This window comes from Hemibagrus wyckioides, linkage group LG24 (genome assembly GCF_019097595.1).
Source record: "Hemibagrus wyckioides isolate EC202008001 linkage group LG24, SWU_Hwy_1.0, whole genome shotgun sequence".
Lineage (NCBI taxonomy): Eukaryota > Metazoa > Chordata > Actinopteri > Siluriformes > Bagridae > Hemibagrus > Hemibagrus wyckioides.
In genome coordinates this window covers 11,305,553-11,325,956 of record NC_080733.1, presented here as the reverse complement: position 1 = coordinate 11,325,956, position 20,404 = coordinate 11,305,553, and the positions used below count along the sequence as shown (strand labels likewise).

At 38.1% G+C, this 20,404-nt stretch overlaps 1 protein-coding gene across 2 annotated transcripts in view; it reads right to left on the bottom strand.

The window, feature by feature from the left end:
- The window catches only part of LOC131345389 (cytoplasmic dynein 1 intermediate chain 1), a 55,136-nt gene extending 35,154 nt beyond the window's left edge, over positions 1 to 19,982 (bottom strand). The window contains exons 1-6 of one of the 2 annotated variants that reach the window (XM_058378240.1): positions 19,715 to 19,982; positions 17,135 to 17,248; positions 16,840 to 16,954; positions 16,015 to 16,102; positions 9,361 to 9,420; positions 8,190 to 8,305 (exon numbers count right to left, since the gene is read on the bottom strand). In XM_058378240.1, coding sequence (XP_058234223.1) covers positions 8,190 to 8,305; positions 9,361 to 9,420; positions 16,015 to 16,102; positions 16,840 to 16,954; positions 17,135 to 17,242 — 487 coding nt within the window. In that variant the 5' untranslated portion in view covers positions 17,243 to 17,248; positions 19,715 to 19,982. The remainder of the gene's footprint in view (positions 1 to 8,189; positions 8,306 to 9,360; positions 9,421 to 16,014; positions 16,103 to 16,839; positions 16,955 to 17,134; positions 17,249 to 19,714) is intronic. The other variant, XM_058378241.1, reaches the window with a different exon arrangement.
- Between the last annotated feature and the right edge of the window lie 422 nt (positions 19,983 to 20,404).

Sequence of the window (20,404 nt, the reverse complement as noted above, 5' to 3'; positions counted from 1 at the left end):
TATTTATATATATATATATATATATATATATATATATATATATATATATATATATATATATATATATATATTAAGTATGCAATCAAACCATACATAGAAATCATTCTCATCCATATCCGCTCTTTTGAAAACTACCTTAGAAGTTCGGCTTTGTGGAAAGCTAAACTATTTACTGGAAAGCTCCGAATTTGGGCTCGGCCTCTCAGTGCCATTCTGCATCCTCATTTTCATTTGTCATCATGACAAACGTCTCAGATCAAACCCGCTGCGCCTTTTATAGCAGCGCTATCAAACCTTTATCTGCTGGCACAAATCTGCCTCTCCCTCCGACTCAGTGCTCTGGGGTCTGGAAATATTCAGAGCAACAGAGATAAACAAACGAGTCACTTTGAACACAGATAACGACTCCGAACCTCCACTAACGCTTGCAGGAAATGCTCCAGATTGAGGGATTTTTTAAGGCCTTGTCTGATTTGAAGGGGGTGGGGGTGGGGTGGGGGGGTAGACAAGAAATGAGCCAAATAAGCAAGGTTGACATTATATGAATTACAATCAGCACATGAAACGTCTCATTTTTTTCAATATTTGTGAGCAATTGCAGAGCAAACAATATGAAATCTTTTCAACTCTTATTTAAGTTTAAAAAAATGATTCGTTATTAATATATATTTTATACAAATGTGATTCACTACAAAAAAAAAAAACATTTTTATTTTTTTTTTAAAGAACAGCTAGTAGTCTTCATATCAAACTGGCATGGAATCGTTTTGTATAGAAATCATTTCTAGAAGTTAAAACTACACATAAAGCTACACAGTAAAACCGGACAATATGACAATACAAGATTGATACCATCATAAATGACTTCACAATACAATTTTCTAAGATATAATGTTTATTATGTTTTTTAAAAAATATGTTTTTAATGTAAAAAAAAATTATCATAGCGTTATTACAAACTATTACAAACTATAGAGAAACATATTTTTTCTTTTCTTTTCTTTTAACAATTTTTTTAGCATGCAGTAGAAAGTTCTCCACGAATGCAGTTGCCTTAAATCAAATTAAGTTAAAAATACATTGTGGACATACTCTATTATAAGTGTAATGATATTTTCACGGTTGTTTAAATGCATCGCTGATCCTTCAAAAGCAAATCAAAATATTGTCATATTCATTGTGTCGTAGGAATGTCAAGTAATGTGATGTTATTTTAGTCATAACAGCCACCGTTACTACATGAAACACATTCATGTGTCAGCTTAAATAACTACAGCATTGCATTCACTGTTGTGTAGCAAAATCCATTGTGTAGTAATTATATTACAATATTTAGCACAATATTTCTGACTCTCAGTCATTTCAGTCTTTCGAAATCTCATTACTCATGGTGGCTCAAAAAAACAAAAAAACACACATGAAAATAAAACTTTTATGAACCTTTCTTTTCCAGGTAATTACAGCACATTTTTTAAAAAATTTTCCCTTAAATCTATCATATTTCTTAATTATAATAACACAAGTCAAGGTAACAGTGCAATTACTTCTGAGACTAAAACCGCATAATCTAATACAAAACAAAAACTACTGAAACTGTCTGGGTTTAGAGTGATAGCTTGTATTTTAAGAATAACCTCAACCAACCCAAACCATTTATTTAAGGATCAGGGAGAAATTTTTAAATAAATCAGAGACAAATAAAGAATGAGAAAGGAATTTTTTTTTATTTTTTTTTAAATGAATGTGCTAAATACATCACCATGACAGTAAACACAAACACTGAGCTCCACACTAAGCTTCTCCTATTGCGCAGCTTTTTTACTTTGAACTACCAAAAGCTCTAAGCTGCATCGGTTCTGCGGCCTGCAACCGTGGTGCCAGTGAAGCTGGCGTGCTCCCAGAACCACATCTTTAAGAGAGCCATCATGCCACGCCATGCACAGGCCGGCCGCAGAGCATGATTAAACCTCATGACTTCAAACTTTCCAAACACTGGCCTGTCAAAATGAGCCACTCAACCAGGGCAATGAGCTAAACTCACTTTTCACCAGGTCGCATAAGAAAGGACGGTTTCGTTAAGGGTTTTTGTTAAATGGATGAAGTGATGATATATCAAACGCTACGACATACAAAACGTGTCTGGCGGGACGTGTGTTTTGATTATGACTAAAAAAAAAAGAGAGAGAAATTTATCACATATATGATCCGTGCCTGGTCCAGTGTGAAAATAAACACTGTTCGTTTTCATTTATCAACTCTAAAGGTCTTACGCTTCATACAAGTCAGAGGTGACAAAGTATTTAGATTTCAAAATTAATGAATAAAACGCAAGGAAATCTCTTTAGTACATTATTCACTCACGTTCTCTTAATCCTCGCTTAGGAAGCTGAAGGGAATGTCTCGTGTGCTAAGAGTGCTCTCTGATGGTCATGTGTGGAAGTGTAGATCTTACAGACTTGTGCATTGCATGTGTAAGGTCAATCTGTATCTGGTGTTACTCTATCCAGAACAATTCTTCTTCTGTTGAAGGACAAGAAGTTTTCAGAAAAATGCTCGAAATATTTGACTTCTGCATTAAGATCCGACTGCTTGGAGATCTTATATTGCTTGGCGGGAATACATTATAAGTGATGTTAAATCAAAGAAGAGCAGCGGTCTGCTTCTTGCCTGCCTTAAACTCGACATCAAACCTTGAGGGACTCCACAAGACTGTGGAAACTTAAAAGTTCAATTCAGTACATGGAAAAAGGGCAACTATTCACAGGAACGAAAACATATTCCATTCAATTTCCAACACACATCAGATGGCAAAAATTATTACGGTTGCTCGGTGGACAGCAGCCGCGAATTCAGAGAACAGTTTCATGTATCTTATTATATGTGGTGGAATGAGAGAAAAATTGCATCTGGGTCCCACTTGGCATGCTTCACTGACTGTGAAACACATCATTTTGCCTGATATAATTTTTTTTCTCTGGGATTTGACTGGCATCCAGTTTCAATCCAAACCATTTTGGGGCTTCTTTTTTGCAATGAAACTGGAGCCGTGAATGAAATTCACACTCGAACTGGATACACTGCGGAGTACGGAGCTAACTGCAGGCTCTGATGTCACCTATTAATTCTGACAATATGGATCAAAAAGAGCGTAAACGTAACAGCGTCTAAATTCAATATGACTCGTCCTGCACCCTCAGACAGGGCTTTGGGAGGAGAAACAGGCTGTGGGCATGAGAGGGGGGGGATTTTGGCGCTAACCTTTAGTTTTGTGAACGCTGACACCCAAAGCTTTTCTCTCGCATGAGAGAGCTGAAACAACACGGCAGCACCAAACACTTCCATATGTGACCCGGGTGCATGGCTCAGCTGCGCTCCCAGAAAACCAAGAGCCAGGGTCAATATGCCGCTGCTGGCTATGGAGAACCTACATGACAGCAACACAGAAGAGCAAGCGCATGATCATCCTGTAACACCTGGATTCAGATTCACGTTGGAGCTGAAACTGTTTTTTGAGCTCAGTGTTCATGCATTTGTGGATGCTTTTTCTGGAGGTAATGACTATTGACTTTGATCTCCAGACAGTACATGCTCATGGAGGTTAAGAAACAGCTTCAGTCTCATCTTTAACCAATTATATCTTTTTTAAAATGCTTTGTAAACAAAAAAAATCAAAAATCGATGTGTGGCCTATTGCATTTTATAGTTTGCTATTTCATTTCTTAACTACTTCATTATGAGGCATGACGTGCCCTCGGTCAACGTTCCATAATGCTTTACAGACTAACTAGTTCAAACTCAGTTTGCTGGTAATTAGGAAACATTAAGGCCCACCACCAGTTAAAACAGAAGTACAGGGGGAAAAAAAATGCTAAAAAAAAATTGTCTGTGAATTATACACACTCCCAGTGGAGACCTTACAACTAATGATCCAGAAATATGCCCTACAACACACACACACACCACACCACACACTAAGATTAACAAAGAAAGAAATGGCTTCCGTGACCGTGTGAACCCTTAACCTTATTTGCGCTGAATTCCAGGGTGGGGAAATGCAAAAACTGTAAGACTATGACTAAGAGTCGTTTGCGGTTCACTAACAGCAATTACAGCTCCGATATCACAACAGGCATTCCCCTGCACGCAGAACAGCAGCTCCTCGGCCATGTTTCCAGCACGGCTCATTGAGGGGTTCTCTCGGACTCATTTCGGAAACCCAGACCTAGCTAGAGCGGCCCGCTTTCCGCCCTCACCCGGTTCCAGATTTAGTGAGCCTCGACACATCCTTGCTCAGCTGAAACAGTTTCTTTTCTGAGACGTTTTTACAGCAGAATAACTGATACCAATCTCTGATATCTGATGGAAATCAGACGGAGAGTCTGGTAAAGCCTTGTCAGCGTTCTGGTTTGCCCACAACGCTAAGGTCCACTGGTTTGGGCCATGCTTTGGCGATATGGCCACTTAACTTCGAAAAACATGACCTGAGAAAATCCATGTGGAAATTCTTAAAGAAAACCTCAGATTTTTAAAAAAAACTATTGGCCGTTCCAAAAGAAATACAATGCTTATTCATGTTGGTCATTCGTTGGGAGACTCACCTCATTTACAGATCTTTTTTCTGTAATTTAAGACAGCTTAAACCATTATACAAAAGCAGCAGAGGACAAAAGAGATGCACTTTTGATGCTACTGGATTAGCTATGCTTTTGCTACGTCTTCAGCAGTGATAAGCCTGCTCTTCATAATAATCATATTCCAGTAAGTGCTGAAGCCATGTTTATACAGCCAGTGACTGGTGGCTAATCTGATAGACTGCAGACAATGCATACTAAGCAGAGCCTTATCTCTGAGCAACAAGCCAACAGGGACTTAGTCACACAGCTCACACTACTCACATTCATTACAGTAACCATGGAGCGGAAATGAAACATTATTGCGTTCGATCATTAGAGGCACATGCTAACACTGAGGAATACAACAGCTTTAGCTCAAGTCAAAAGTTCAGACGGGTCATATCCCCAGGAACACTTTAAGAAGTTTTTTTTTATGGCATTGTATTTTTTTTTAAATTAATTTCTCTAATTTTTTAAAATTAATTTTAGTTAATTTCTTTAACATGGTACATTTTCATTAGGCTTTGATAGACATTTGGTTGGTTCTCATACAGGTGATTTTACCTGTCTAGGTTATGTAAGCGTATTTTATTAGAGGAACATAACCTCTAATTATGACAAAATTATTATTATTATTATTATAAAGCACAGTTTAAGGTCTGTGCCATTTTTCGCTCACATTTGTTTTTTTGTTCAATTTTCTACAACAGGTTCTGCTCTGAACCTGGTCTAAAAGGGAAATCCATCAGTTTTACATATAATATGAAACTGGATATAAAAAGTGATTTATTAGTAAGCTAGGATAATTTAACACCATCATGTACAGAACGCTGTTTTCATAACTTTGCGTAACTTAACTTATATAGTATAATGAAGGAATATTGATAATGATGTATTCCACTTTTTTTTGCACTATTGTTAGAAATAAATGCATCCTTATAGGCACGGTTGGAGCACCAGTACAGGGTGTGTGTCATTTAAAATCTAACAAATGTACAATTTTACTATGGTCATTCTTTTCTATGTCATTCTGGTGCAGACTACTGAATAAGCAGCCATCAGTAATTAAAGCGAACTGTGATTTACCTAGACGAGACCGAACCTCTGGGTCCTCGTCCAAGCAAACTATGCTTCACTGCTAAGCTATGTCAATACTGGTACATTATTTACTGGAAATTAACAACCTCCTTGAGATACAACAACAAGTGTCCATCAAAACATACCCTACCAAATTCCTGACCAATCAAGTAACGCGTACACGTGCAAACAATTTGAAAATTCTTGGAATGTGGATCCTGCCAAATGAAAAAGTTTGATGAGCTCTGGTGTGGACTGGGTGGGAATTCTGGACATCGGTCCTTTACAACTTAACCGTAGAATCTATTCTGAGTAAAAAATGCCGCTCTAGATATCAGAAGGCACACAGAGAATATAAAGCATCTCCCTTAAACTACAGTGTCAGTTTGTTGAGACTCAAAAGCTATGTAGAAATCATCATTTCAACAGCATATATCTTGGCTAATCCCCAACACTGCCCTTGGGAAATCTTCAAACATGTACAGATGAGCTTGGCAAGCTGAACACAAACTCTGCTTTGCACAACTGTCACTGTAGGTACTGCTGTAATTAATAAATGTGCGAGCCTTCAACATCTCCGAGTATTTTAGCACCTGGCTTTCAGTGGAATTTTCCGGAAAAAGAGGAGCTGCTGCAGACCGACACACGCAGGATCTGTTTATTTTCAACAACGAGTGAAAGAAACGTTCCGAACGGCCTGAACAAACAGAGTGCAAGCAGGTGGCGAAGTGATACATCAACCTTTATCTCTCTCTCTCTCCACCCTCTCTTTTTTTCTCCTTTTTTCTGAGGTAGGGTCACCTGCTGACAGTCATGTAGCTCTCACCAGGTGGCAGACTCTACTCCACAGCCTACACTACATCCAGACCAAAGCAGATAGAGCGTTGGAGGAGGTAAAAACAAACAAACTGCGCTGATCGCGAGCGTCGCTAATGGCAGCGGCCAATCAAAGGCTTGTCAGTAGTTGCACTTGCTGAATAAATGGCTCGCCCTGACAGGAAATTCCACCAGCAATTTTAATTCTGATCAGGCTTTAAGGAAGTGGAAAGAATAAAAACACATCAATTATAATGACAGGAAGTCTCCAATCACATGGCAAGCAGCTGTTGCCAACACAGGGATCAAGAAGCCATGAGAAGATGGTGGGGAATCCAGTGCGAAATGGATGCATGATGGGAGAAAAGGAGATAGATGAGTCTAAGGGGAAGGAGGGGAAGGCAGCACTAGTTTCGGCAAAACTCCTATTTAACGTGCATTGCTTACTGATTAGCACATTACAGTACAGGAGTGGGAGAGCACAGTGAGAGAGCAAAACTACATGCCTTTGCATTATATCTACCAACAATGGAATGCAAAAAGAAGAAAAAAAACCTCAGCCGAAGCTTGTTAAGGGGTACCATCCATATGGAGATGTTTAAACCTTTTTCTTTTTTTTAAACCATCTGTGTTTTATACCGAGCCTGGCTCCCGAGTCTGGAGGATGCAATCAAATTAGTTGAGTCGTATGTGTGCCTCGTTATAACGTGGTCATAAATTTGAAAATATAATTGAAATATAATGCTTGAAATATGATTGGCTTCACATGTATAATTGAAGTGTATGTTAAGAACAAAGTAGGAGTACATTAGAGTGGAGTAGTCGAAATGAATGGGCAAATCCTAGCTTCTGTAGTATGTGCTAATTAAAGAAAATAGGAACCACATCAAAATGAATAAGACTCAAAGTCCACAATTTATAATTAGATTTAAAAAAATAAATAAATAAAAATATTGGATTTGATAAGGCAGTTCATATATGCTACATACTATATTGAGTGCTTATAATATAACAGCCTTGAAATTCCTGAGCACCTTAACTGATATACAGTACACAAGATGATCTCTGCAAGATGTGGAAGTAAACCAGCGGCCCTCCCCTGAGAGGCAGGCGCAATTTCAGGTGATGTTCTGATGATAGAAGACATCTTAAATTACCCCAGTCTGCATCCACTTAACGGCCGTCTCAATGCCCTTACTGTTCTGTATTCCAGGCAGAGCCACTGATGGGCAGGCATCTCTTTTCAAAGAGCCATTCCCCTGGCTTTCCTCTCAGGAAATGGAGGCCACTGCTGGTCAAATGAATCTTAATCCGCCCAGGTTCGAGCTCCCCGATGAAACCAGACAGCCGAAATGACAGCGCATCTGACAGTTATGAAAATCAAAGCACTTCCCTGGGCAGACACTTTTCTTTTTCTTTCTTTTCTTTTTCTTTAAAAAAAATGGCCACACAAGATTGTTTTAAAATAAAAAAATATGTTTCATGTGTATCCAAAGGAATCAAATGGTTACTGATATACAGTAGCTTAAGAACAAGTGACAGTCTATAGTGAATTTTTTAACCATAATAGCAGTTGATGTCAAAATAAAACCGCTAATAATCCACAGACTGGTGGACGGCTATGACCAATAATAATAGTGTTGCATGTTACAGCCAGCAGATTTGCAAAATGTCAGTGGGTACCTTCTGACTGATGTGCTGCTAGAGGAGTCTGTGTCTCTTTAGAGTAGGAAACCACCTCTTTGGGTAAGAAATCCACCTGGGTTATCTTGGATGCCCCCAGTCTGTGCATCCTGCGTCTGGGAATAGACATAAGACACAAAAACACACCACACACATAAACGCCTTTGCTGTTAGATGGATCTTATGTTTAATGAAAACTAAATACTAGGGATGCATCGCCACTGATATTGGCATCGGTATCCATCCAACACCGTGCTCATTTGGTGCTACTAGTATGCGTTTTAAACACCGACACCTGATCCTTTGCGATACTATTTGCCATAACATAGTGTACACTGTGGCCCTAATAAACAGACAGCATGAAAGTACAGTGACCTGGACAGATTTCACAGACAGATTCTCACAGAGCTATTATAGTGTCTGCATACGTAAAAAGCAACTTGATAAACTGTGTCATTAATAAAGAGGATGAGGCACAGTTTTAGGAAGCATACACAGTAAAAAAAAAAAAAAAACACACAAGTGCACTGAATTACGCATTGCTCTCAAGTCTCGGTGTACTTCATGCCAAAGCCATAACATCTTAAACATAAAACTCGGCATGAACATTTAATTGCAAGCAGCATGTGTCAGCAAACAATGCTGGAGAGAACAATGTCTAAAGACCACACCAGGCGAGTAAAAATAACAGCTTTAAGAGCATGTGCTTTTCATTGCCACTATGTATGCCATGCTGATTACTCATCAAATGATATTGATGCATCCCTGCTAGATATTAAGCCATAAATAAAATGTAATAAAGACATTTAGATTTAACTTGAGCAAATTATAAATACCAAAAAAACTAAAAAATCTTAACCATGGGCTTAGGAATGAAAAAAGCTGTCTGCACCTGTACTGGTGAGAGTGAATCAATCAATGTCATACACAGCCCCTGGCAAACAGCTGGAGAGTAACCAGCTGAAAGCATTTAAACCCAACAAACTTAAAAAGAAGGAGAATGAGAGTGGGAGGGCCAAGTAAAGGACAGACAAAGGAAGGTAAATAAAAGGCCAGACAGGGAAAGATTGAGAGACACTCTATTGAGACACAAAAAGAGTGAATGGGAGAGCAAGGGAAAAAATAATTAAGGAACAGGAACAGCAAAAAGAAAAAAGGAGGAAGGAAATACCCGAGCTCAGAATCAGCCTGCAGCTGGAGAACAGAGGGGTCAGTGTCCCACTGCAGGGTCCTGGAGCGAGCAGCAGGGGGCGCCACGCAGGGAGCAAAGAGGGAGAAAACATGCATGATTAGCCTCACTACTAATACACACTGTCACACTAAGCACACTGTCACACCACATGCAAGACCAGAACACTGGGGAATATGGACCTATTCTAAAGTATGTCCACAATGAGACTGTAATATTTCAAATCACAAATCCATAGTCTAATTTGTAAATCAGGCAACTGTGACTGCATTTTCAGACCATCAGAACTGCTAATCCTGAATAAAAGCAAGTCAATGTGCAAACGTAAAACTGTACATTTTCAATTCAGCACTTTTACAAATCGCTTGTCTAATGTCTGTCATGGAAACTGTGAAATGGTTCCACATGGCTCATATTTTTCACTGCTGCTGCTGCTGCTTAAACTGTTTGAATGTGTTTGTGAGCAGCACACAGAGCAGGCAGTGCATTTAATCACCATCTAATTATCATTTCCATTCAAATTGTTTGTAAAGTCTAATATTTGAGACTTATTTGTAGCCCTAAAAATGCATTTTCCTCCCCTTTTTTTCTCCAGAACTTTTCAGGCAAAAAACTGTCAATATTTTGGCCTTAAATAATGAAATATATAAATTAATTATTTAATTATTAATAATAATTTAATTGATTGATTGATTGATTGATTGATTGATTGATCTCTTTTAGTTAAATGTACTGGGTTTGACCATTTTTGGCCAAATATCTTTAGGTCATCCCCAATAAATATAACTAACCTGTCTACTTTTAGATTGATGTTGAATCATTATTTCCCATTAAGAACTGAGACGGAGGCACATGTTTATTTTACATTGATGTAGATTAGTATTTTATGCCACCACAGACTCCATGAGTCTAAACTGATCACCCCATTGTGAAAGGTCTGGCTAAACACCTGCAAATATCTTAACAGAACTGCTGGTCTATCAAGATGGAACTATGGATTTGAGATTTTTGATTTCTGACATAAAATGTACTCCATAACTGGACCAGTCAAATAACAGAACTGGGGAATTACATTAGAAAATCCCCATCAATGTGTAGAGAGCTGTTTTTGTACAGTGAAGTACAAAAGTTTACACACATGAATGAGATATATTATATTACATGGAAAATGACTGCAAGATAAACAGACAGTGTGATTATAATGTACATCTTCAGTACATCTGAATCTGATTTTACAGGAAGTAAAGCCCTTAGAAATTAAGTAAAACAGGAGGCAAAAGACAAATTGATCTTTCTCTATATCTCTATCTATATTTCTGAAAATGTATTTTAATTATGGATTTGTTGCATTATATATATATATATATATATATATATATATATATATATATATATATATATATATTTATATATATATATATATATATAAACATATATATGTTCTGTTTATTTATAATATACAAAGGCACAAGACAATTTTGATAGAAAATATATATATAAGAGAGAGAGAGAGCCTTTTGTATATTATTACATTTTAAATAAACAGACATTTTTGTAAGCAGTAAGCAGACACACACACACACACACACATTCATGAACAGTACAACAGTTTTTAAACGCTTGGATTTGACTGGAAGAAATATGTGATAGCATGATGTCAAAACCCTTTCTCCTATTATATGTTAAGCCTTTCAAAGATTTCACATCATCAGCAATGACTTCTATTTATTCTATTTGTTTTCCGCTAGTCAGAAAAATACTATGCTAGCTAGGATGCTGGATGCTATCTTGTAGCTACGAGAAGCTTTCACTCACACATGAGAGGAATATATAACAGCAAGTTAACATATGAGGCACAAATTTAGAAAGCAGAAAACACCAGTCTGGATTCTGAAGGACACCTAGATTTAGCATTTGCTATTATGCACCAGATCCTGCCACACGTCTAGTGCTCTGACTGCCAGAAGACGATTGGTTCCCTTTTCGGTCTGGTTCCTCTTAAGGTTTTTTGTCTCAGTTTTTCCTTACCACTGTCGCCTCTGGCTTGCTCATTAGAGATCTAAATCTAAACCCAGAGTTCTGTAAAGCTGCTTTGTCTATTTGTTATAGCACTATGCAAATAAAACTCATCTGACAAAATGCATTTCTGTTATGCCCAAAGGCAAAATCTTTTATCCATTTTGGCTGCAGTGTTTTGTGGTTTATTTCTCTGGCTGTGATTAAGCAGCATCTTCTTGTGTGTCCTTGAGACCATTTTAGTCAGTGCCTGTACAACACAAAGCCTGTACAGGGACAAGTTGTGAAAGGGGAGTGCTGACCTTCGAAACTTTCGAGTAACCTTCAGCACAAGTCACGAGCACGCTGATTATTCCTTCACTCCAACAGACCCAGTCAAAAGGAAGTGTCAAACACATGCACTAGGGGATGACACTGGATTGTCATTCACGTTATTTTAAATGGCTCCAGTCTAACCATGCAAGAGGAATCGCTGAAGTCAAGGTTTGAAGCAGTCTACAGCAGGCATCAGGCAGATGTCACCTTGGGGAAACACACAGAGCGCTCTATTTTTTTTCTCCTTTCTGATACAGTGAGCAATTCTGATGACAAAAATAGCGAACACACCCTTACGCTAAATCAGTTTATTCTCATCTCTGCACTGAGGTGTTTTATATATTAACATATTTTAATGCTGCCTGATCTGAGAGAGAACGAGAATGGGATATTCCTGTATATGGGAGTCATTCATTGTTAAATATTTATCACAATAATATTGAGAAGTACTCACTGTACCTGTTTACCTGTTTTACTCTCACTGTATACAAAAATACTTAAAAAAAATATATATATATATTTCTAACTTTAGTAGTTTTGACTATATCTTTGGTCCTTGTTTGTCAGTTTGATTTCCCTGCATTGTTCAATTCAATTCAATTCAATTTTATTTGTATAGCACTTTTAACAATGGACATTGTGTCAAAGCAGCTTTACAGAACATAAGAAATATAGTACAAAAGCTCAAGATTAATATTAGACAAAAAGTTCAAGATCAATATTAGACTTACACCGATCAGGCATAACATTATGAGCAGTGACAGGTGAAGTGAATAACACTGATGATCTCCTCATCATGGCACCTGTTAGTGGGTGGGATATATTAGGCAACAAGTAAACATTTTGTCCTCAAAATTGATGTTAGAAGCTGGAAAAATGGGCGAGTGTAAGGATTTGAGTGAGTTTGACAAGGGCCAAATTGTGATGGCTAGACGACTGGATCAGAGCATCTCCAAAACTGCAGCTCTTGTGGGTCTGCAGTGGTCAGTATCTATCAAATTTGCTCCAGTGCAAGTGGGGAGCCAAAGCTGGCCCGTGTGGTCCGATCCAACAGACGAGCTACTGTTGCTCAAATTACTTAAAAAGTTAATGCTAGTTCTGACTGAAAGAATACACAGTGCATCACAGTTTGTTGTGTATGGGGCTGCATAGCCGCAGACCAGTCAGAGTGCCCATGCTGATCCCTGTGCACTGCCAAAGTGCCAACAGTAGGCACATGAGCAAGCCCTCATGCTTTGGGTAATATTTTGCTGGGAAACTTTGGGTGCTGCCATCCATTTGGATATTACTTTGACATGTATCACCTACCTAAGCATTGTTACAGACCGTGTACACCTTTTCATGGATTCAACGGTATTCCCTGATGGCTGTGGCCTCTTTCAGCAGGATAATGCGCCATGCCACAAAGCAAAAATGTTTTTTTGATGAGCACAACGATGAGTTTGAGGTGTTGCCTCCAAATTCCCCAGATCTTAATCCAATCAAGCATCTGTGGGATGTGCTGAACAAACATGGAGACCCCACCTTGCAACTTACAGGACTTAAAGGATCTCCTGCTAACATCTTGGTGCCAAATACCACAGCACACCTTCAGGGATCTAGTCCATGCCTCAATGGGTCAGGGCTGTTTCGGCAGCAAAAGAGTGACCAACACATAATCATGTTGTCATAACATAATCATCATAATGTTCATAATGGTCATAATGTTATGGCTGATCAGTGTATATTTAAAATTATTTGTATTAATACCTAATCCCTAATGAACAAGCCTGAGGTGACTGTGGCAAGGAAAAACTCCCTTAGATGGTAAGAGGAATAAACCTTGAGAGGAACCAGACTCACAAACATGGAGGGTGTGAACTACCATAAACACCAGAGAGCATGATTATCAATAACATTGTTCTGCGTACCTAATCAATTGACCCCAGTCTCCTTCTGTTTATGATTTTGTCTTGATTTGGTTTTGAATACAAGACTTGCGCTTATATTCTACTGCAACTCAACATACCACTCCATTACATGCCACAGATTGCAATGTTTAGGCCTCTAGGGATGTACAAAGTACTCTAAAGATGGGTTTAAACTCGCTATCCACCAGTGCAGAGTAGAGATGCTGAGCACAACCTGGATCCCTACAGAGAGCAGTGACAGGGCTGAGCACAGCCATCATGTGTCACGCAGGCTTAATTACAGGCCTGTCTGCTGAATACAGTACAAGCAGTTCACCCTCAAGATCAGTCCTCACTTTACCACACAACTACAGGAGACACTTCAGTGAACTGAGAAAACCGAACTGAACTCTAAAACGTCCTTCAACATCACGCCGTTATAGAGGAGATTTCCTTATGTTTGCTACTTCTGGATGCTCCATTATCAACAATCATTCACTTAACCAAAGTAACTCTAGATGTCAGGTGTGAAGCAGTTAGGTACCATTTTCCCTTGCGTGTGATCGTACATAACAATGGGTTTCGATTTAAATGTAATGTGTATTTTTTATTTTGAAATTTAACATCAAGTTCAATGAATTCAAAAAAATTCCATTTTTAAGTACAATATAAGGCAGCACATCGGAGCAGCAGGTAGTGGAGCCAGCTCACAGCTCTAGGCTTGTCAGCTTCATCCTCAGCTCCACTGTCTGTGTAGAGCGTCGCATATTCCTGCCATGTCCATGTAGGGTTCCTCCAAATTCTCCCATTAACTCTTACATCCTAAAAACATGCCTGTTGATGGACTGACTGCCCTTTTTTACTTTATACAGGTCGCCTCACGGTGCATGCAGAGTCGGTCCCAGGAACAGTGGGCGTGAGGTAGGAATACACCATGAAATGCCTCTCTAATGCAGGGCATCATGAACACATACGTTCAAACACTCATTCACTAGCAAATCCACCTACTGTCATGATTTTTGGCAAACTGAATAATCCAGAGAAATCCCACACATACACGGGAGAATGGGATGCACGAAAACTCCATACAGACAGTCATCCTTTGACTGTTGCTCATGCATGCAAACCCCAGCAGCCTTCGTTATATAATCTGTCTAAAAAGAGGTACTTCACAATATCTGGATTTCTTCACTGATATACAGATGGTTTTATTGTTGGAAAAGTAATATTTGGAACTAAAAAAATATTTTCGTACTGACTCAATTAATGCTGCGTGATAAAAACAAACATCGCTTTCCAAAGTTCTATCCAATCTAATCATGCAAGAGGAATTGTTGAAGTCAAGGATTGAGACTGTGGCCCAGTGCAGAACACTTTCAAAATAAATTATAAAAACTCAGATTTTAATTGTAGTAATTCATATACTCATATAGCTGTATGATTATGCATGATTACTAAGCTGAGCCTGAATCTCCAGGCTTTGCTCTGAGAAAATAAGACATGTGTTTTTAGAGGGTCAAAGTGACTCATAACTCTTTGTGGATCTTGGAATACTCTTGGAAATTATATATATATATATATATATATATATATATATATATATATATATATATATATATTACGTCATTGGCTTGATGATCCTGAACTGGAGGGTGAAATCCATAACCACAATGATCATGAGTAGGTTTAAAGACATCATTTTCCTATCTGTATAGGTGTCTATAAAATCTATTATCATCTTTCTAGAATTCTCCAGTTACTCTGCTTATGCCTATCTAAAAATTTTATCTGCTTTCTTTGTAAATTGTTGAATAATAAATAATACACGCTCTTAGATTGAGTAAATCTAAAGAAAAAAAGTGGGAAAAAAAATTCATTTTGAGACTATTGAAAAAAATCTTGCAAAAAATGGACAATTACAAATGACAGCAACAAAACTACAACTACAGGACACACAGTGAAACTCACATACACTTATTCTTACCTATATCTGTTGACGCCATTCAAAAACACAAGAAAAAAAAGAGGAATCGTTAAAAAAAGGGGCGAGCTTGAATAATAATTTATCTATTTTTTATTTATCCTTTTTTTTCCTAGTGACAATCTTTCAGAGAGCATCCTTCACTTAGGTTAAGGTGCTCTGATTGAATTGGTAGTAAGGACAATGAACTTGTTTTACGTCTCTCCGTTTGATATACAGGCTGATATCTGAATCCCACAAATCAGTGCTGAGGCAAATAAGCACTATTCTGTACTGCGGTGTGGAAATATGAAGAAGATGAAGGAGATTTCAAGATAGCAGTTAGAACATAACATTAGTAAATAAGCAAATAATGATGGTTTCGCAGATGAAGAGGTTTAAGTTAATCTGTGATATGGATATTTAAGTTGATAAAGATGTTAGGGAGAGACGTACCTTCCAACGGTGCCACCTTCCACTGAGTCCTGACTTCCTGTCTCACTCGGAGTGCTCATGGATTTTGACGGAGACATTTGTGTTGGGACTAAAACAGAGAGAATATAAAGGTTAATTAAAACAGCACATATGTCATAAGCCATCAATGTTTGTTTTTAATATTATGACCAGTTGAGTGAATAACATAGTTAATGTATAATGAGATGTTGGCAACAAGGACAGACTCTGGTTATTAGCACATCTCTCCACTAGGTGGCTCCAGAGCCGCATTGACTAATCCATGCACAAATTAATATCTAAAGCAAACAATAACCCTGTAATTTCCCACAAATAAAAATCAATATACTGAACATTAGGGCTGTACAAAATGAACAAATTAGCTGTGGTTAAATTGATGCTTACTGTCATGAAGGTATTCCTTGGAATATGTTCAAACAAATTGAAGAAACTGTGATGAGTCACAATTTAGAATGGATCTGTATTAATAAATTTGTGCAAAATACTTTACCCAAAGTCTTATCTGCAACCTCTAAGATAGTTAAAATACTCATATGGGTGATTACACATCTGGAGCAACATCTGTCCTACTGATATTACAATTATAAATATGTATGGACACTTGCGTTTATTGAAACCCAAGAACGTGGAGTCTCCTGCTTGATTGGAATAAAAACCTGCAGCCAACCTGCAGTCCTTTGCGGATAAGACTGGACATCCCTGGAATAAATGCATGTATGGGTGGATGGATAGTTGGCTGTATGAAACTTTGCCTGTTCTGTGAAGTGAGTTAGATGCTAAGTGAGTGTATCATGGTGATTAACGTACCCAACGGTGGCTCAGGTGAAATTCCAATACTTTGGAGCAGTGCCTCAGTCTCTCTGCGCTTACGGTCCAAATCAGAGTCCTCAGGAGCAGCTTCTGCCTTCTGTTGTATTTCTGACTGTGAAAGCACACATACACATTCACACACACACCCAAGAAAACTCTATTGCATCCTACATCAACACTTCAATCCAGATCATTATTCAGTTATTCATCGTATAAGCATATTACTGAATAACTGCTATGAATTCATTAACTAATACTATATAAACCAATATAATATCCTAAGAGTCCTTACCTCTTTTTTCTTTTTCTCTTCTTCTTTTCTTTTTTTCTCCTCCCTGATTTGAGCTAGACGCTGCTTCTTGCGCTCCAGCTCAGCTTTTAGGTCACTCTTGTCAGCCATTTTGGTCTGAAATATTAACAGAAGGCACAGAAGAGACGAGTTGGTGATGCTTCTCATTTGAATAAATTGTCCTAATTGTAAGTGATATGCCAATCGCAATCTATCCATTTAAAATGATTCAGATGGCTAAAGAGCTTTAAATATTGGCTGAAGCCTGACACTGATCCAATACAGACACCCCATTTCATTTATTACGTTGCTCCATTTCAAGTGGTCTCAGATCGATGGGCATCTGCTTTTGTGGATATTTGATAATGTATGATACACAAACTCACGACTTCTAACAGCCCATAAAGGGGCTAAATCTAGAAATGGGCTGAGTAGGGTTTGTTTGTGGTTCCTCACTTTCATTGAAACAAGGACACATCTCTGTCTAGGGCATTTAGGTTTTAGGCACAGACACGATAACCCACTTCTAAAATTTCTCCTAAGCAGATGACGGTAGTGCACATAGAGACCTGCCCGGGCATATTTTGGGTGATATGGTGGCTGGCATTTCCAAAGAATCTAGCTTCACAATGAATCATAGGAAGTAACTCGTGTTCTGAGCCATGGAGTTTAATCTTTCAGTCATGCCACTGTACAAGAAGGAACAAACGTCTTGGAACAGAGCATGAATTCTGATAAGGCCATGAACCACAAAAAGGTTGGGTTTTGAAGTTGGGATATAAGTTTGTACCCCTGCAACACTGTCTTCATTTTCAAGAGTAATGTTTGACTTTATTTATTAGCTCAATCTAAATATAATCTAATCAGGAAAATTGCTCCTCGCTCTAATTAAGTAATTGTAGCACACTATGTATTTCTGTTTTATAGTTAATACTAGCTCTATGAGTCTAAATTTACCTTCCATGTGCAGCTGTCTTTAATATATCACTCACATTTTGTCTCAGTTCTCTCTTTTAAAATAAAAGGGAGAAAAAACCCTATAAACATTTGACTACCAGCGAACACCTCTACTATTTGTTAATACAAAGCGCTCTATTATACTATAAGTATCATATCATCATTTTAATTATGTGATTTTAATCTGTGCTTTGTATTTGGTGTAGCAGGCAGGACTGCTTCCTCACAGCACCAGCTCCAGAATCCACAGTTTCTTGATCTTGATCTCAGGTTACTGTCTGTGTCTGAGTTTCAGATTTTCTTCCTCTGTCTGTGTGGGTTTTTTCATCTTTCCGGTTTCCTCCCTCCCACCTCCCAAAAACATGTCAGTAGGTGGAATAGCTATGATAAACTGTAAACATTTGTGTGCATGTTGCCCCTGGTGGTTTTCCCACCTTACACCCAGTGAGTCGAGAGTGTTTTGTATATGCATTCTAGGCCTGATTATTTCAGTTGAATGTTTATATTTAACTCATGACTAAAGGCAAATACTTTAAATGCACTATATTGCCAAAGGTTTTGGGACCCCGCTCCAAATCATTGAATTCAGGTGTTATTAACCAGGGGTTGGTCTTGGCCCCTTAGTTCCAGTGAAAGGAACTCTTAATGCTTCAGCATACCAAAACATTTTGGACAATTTCATGCTCCAAACTTTGTGGGAACAGTTTGGGGATGACCCCTTCTTGTTCCAACATGACTGCACACCAGTGCACAAAGCAAGGGTCATACCTGACTGGCCTGCACCTCAACCGATTGAATTAGAGCAGAGACTCTGAGCCAGGCCTTCTTCTTCAACATCAGTGTCTGACCTCACATTCTTCTATAAGAAGGGTCAAATATTCCCATAAACACACTTCCCAGAAGAGTTGTAGCTGTTATAGCTGCAAAGGGCGGGCCGCCTCCATAATAAATTCATGTGCATGTAAAGACAGACGTCCCAAAACATTTGGCAATATAGTGTACGAAACATGACACAGCAAATCTGGTCCGGTCAGAGCAAAACAAAAAGAAGTCATATTACTTTCAAGCACTGAATTAATTAATTAAAAACAAATGGATTTTTAGGCTGCAAATCGTTGGTGAATGTGAGCTGATGTATACAAATAAAAGGGTAGGGGTCCAAGATAACAGCACTTAAAAAAGGGGGTAGTTTAAAAATACAGTTTAGGTCTGAATGCTGATATTTTAATAACATGAATTAATGAATAGTCTGACTGTAAGGAAAATACACCCATGTATGCTTCTTCAATAAGAGCTATAACCCCAGCCATGTAAATCAGTGTTAAAGCTGACTAGTCATATATCAATATTATTTTATGACAGTAAATAACAGCATACTATAAAAACCTGGATTTTGTTTTTGTTCCATGGAAAAAAGATGCTAACTGCTAGCAGTAGATAGCTCATTCAGTGAATGACGTCATGCCCCATAGTCAAATACAAGGGCATCTAGATGCAGGAATATAATCTACAATATAAATGAAACGCATGCATTTAAATATATATATATATTTTTAAAAATAGTTGATTTGTGATTATCTGACATCAGGAATCACGCGAAGGCGTTTACAGCATGTCACAGCTCACCTGATGGCCGGATAGATGCTGTCCTCTCTGAAGATGCTGTATCACTGCTTACTGATCTTACTGTATACAATCTTGCATCCGTTATAGCGATCGCCTTAAAACATCCTGGAGCTGGTAATAATTTGTTACAAATGCCTAAAGGCTACATGATAACCAACCATAATTAGCGTTTAAACTCAGGCATATTTTTCACATCAGCATCTTTGGCCGTTTCTGTGTTTCAGACGGCAGGAAGAAGCAGCACCACCTCTCTCCACTAATAGCAGCTGGTAAATGTCGGCTTGTTCACACTGCCCCCTAGCGGAGGTCTGGGGGATTTTCACAGCAGTGTTGCCCAATCATGCTTTTGGACTCTGGGTTGCCAGATTTGTAGTTTCACGTCAGAATATTTTTTAAAAAGGTGTATCCCAACTAAGAATTATTGGTGGACCGTGGCCTACTTTAATTACTATGTAATTATTTATCTTAATGGGTCATCTGTACTCATTTACCCATTACCAAAGTAACCTTTGTTGAACTTTGCAAACATCCTATTAGAGAATGTTAAAAAAAAAAAAGTATTTTTAAATCCATTTCTCATACGGGAAACACAAGTAAGTAATACAATGTTCTCCGAATGTTATTTAATGGTAAAAATAAATGAATTAAACAAACAAATAAATAAATAAATAAATAAGATGACCGACACAC